Raw genomic sequence first — 1,054 nt, forward strand, 5'->3', positions numbered from 1 at the left:
CTCTCTCTCTCTCTCTCTCTTTCTCTCTGTCTCCCCGTCTCTGACTCTCTCTCTCTCTCCGTCTCCCGGTCTCTGTTTCTTTTTTTCTCTCTCTCACCATCTGTCTCTCTCTCAGTCTCTGTCTGTCTCTCTCAGTCCCCTGTCTCTCTGAAGGCCACATCCCACAAGGTGGGGTGCTGGATTCTAGCATGGTTGGGGGGACAGTAGTTCATGCCAGGATGAGACGTGTGGAGGGTGTTCAATGGCCCCGTGGGGCCCCCAAGCTGCTGCCCCGACCCAGACCTTGGCTGAACCCACCTCACTGCCTCGCGCGACCATCGGTGCAGGGACCAGGGGAAGCCAGGTGCTGAGGCATGGGCTCTCGGTGTGGACTCTGGCAGGGCTGGGGCAGCAGGGAGGGCTGGGGACCAGGGCTGTCTGTTCTTTGCCCACAGCCGGGCCCCTCACGTCCGCCTTCTTCAACCCTGCCCTGGCCGCCTCCGTGACCTTCGGCTGCTCAGGCCACACGTTACTGGAGCACACACAGGTGTACTGCCTGGGCCCTCTGGCAGGTAAGGGAGGGGCGGGGTGGTGTCCCTCGGGCTGCTGGGGCCCAGAGCGTGTCCTGGTACGTAGGGTCCTCCAGGGTCGGGGGAGGGTGCTGGGTCAGTGCTCCTGGGGAGGGCTCTGCCGTGGGCATGGTGTGTGGGTCGGGCCTGGGACGGCAGATCTCACCTTGGACACCTTCCCAGTGCAGAGTGGGCTGGAGCCAGGGGGCAGGCTGGGGACAGACCAACCTTGCAAGGGATGTGGGCAGACGAGGGACGGCGTCTGCAGGGGGGCTCCACGCACTGGGGACTATCCACACACCTGAGCTCGGCTCCCCGAGAGGGACTCGATCTGGTGACCCTCAGGTGACAGGGAGCCCCACTTAGACGATATGGGGTGCCCTGATGCACTTCGGGCTGTGAGCGTGGGGGTAGGGCAGTCCCTTGGCATCCTGGGGTGGCCCAGGAGGCTCCTCCATTCCTGCACAGACTCTCTCCCGCCAGGCTCTGGGTGCTCTGCGTTGGCA

General features: G+C 64.2%; 1 protein-coding gene across 1 annotated transcript in view; it reads left to right on the plus strand.

Annotated features, from left to right (window-relative positions):
* The window catches only part of LOC116547072 (aquaporin-12B-like), a gene marked incomplete at its 3' end in the record, with an annotated part of 2,850 nt that extends 2,299 nt beyond the window's left edge, over window positions 1–551 (plus strand). The window contains exon 2 of the mRNA XM_032273138.1: window positions 435–551. Coding sequence (XP_032129029.1) covers window positions 435–551 — 117 coding nt within the window. The remainder of the gene's footprint in view (window positions 1–434) is intronic.
* Between the last annotated feature and the right edge of the window lie 503 nt (window positions 552–1,054).

This window comes from Sapajus apella, unplaced genomic scaffold (genome assembly GCF_009761245.1).
Source record: "Sapajus apella isolate SASKATOON/1434 unplaced genomic scaffold, GSC_monkey_1.0 scaffold2014, whole genome shotgun sequence".
Classification (NCBI taxonomy): Eukaryota; Metazoa; Chordata; class Mammalia; order Primates; family Cebidae; genus Sapajus; species Sapajus apella.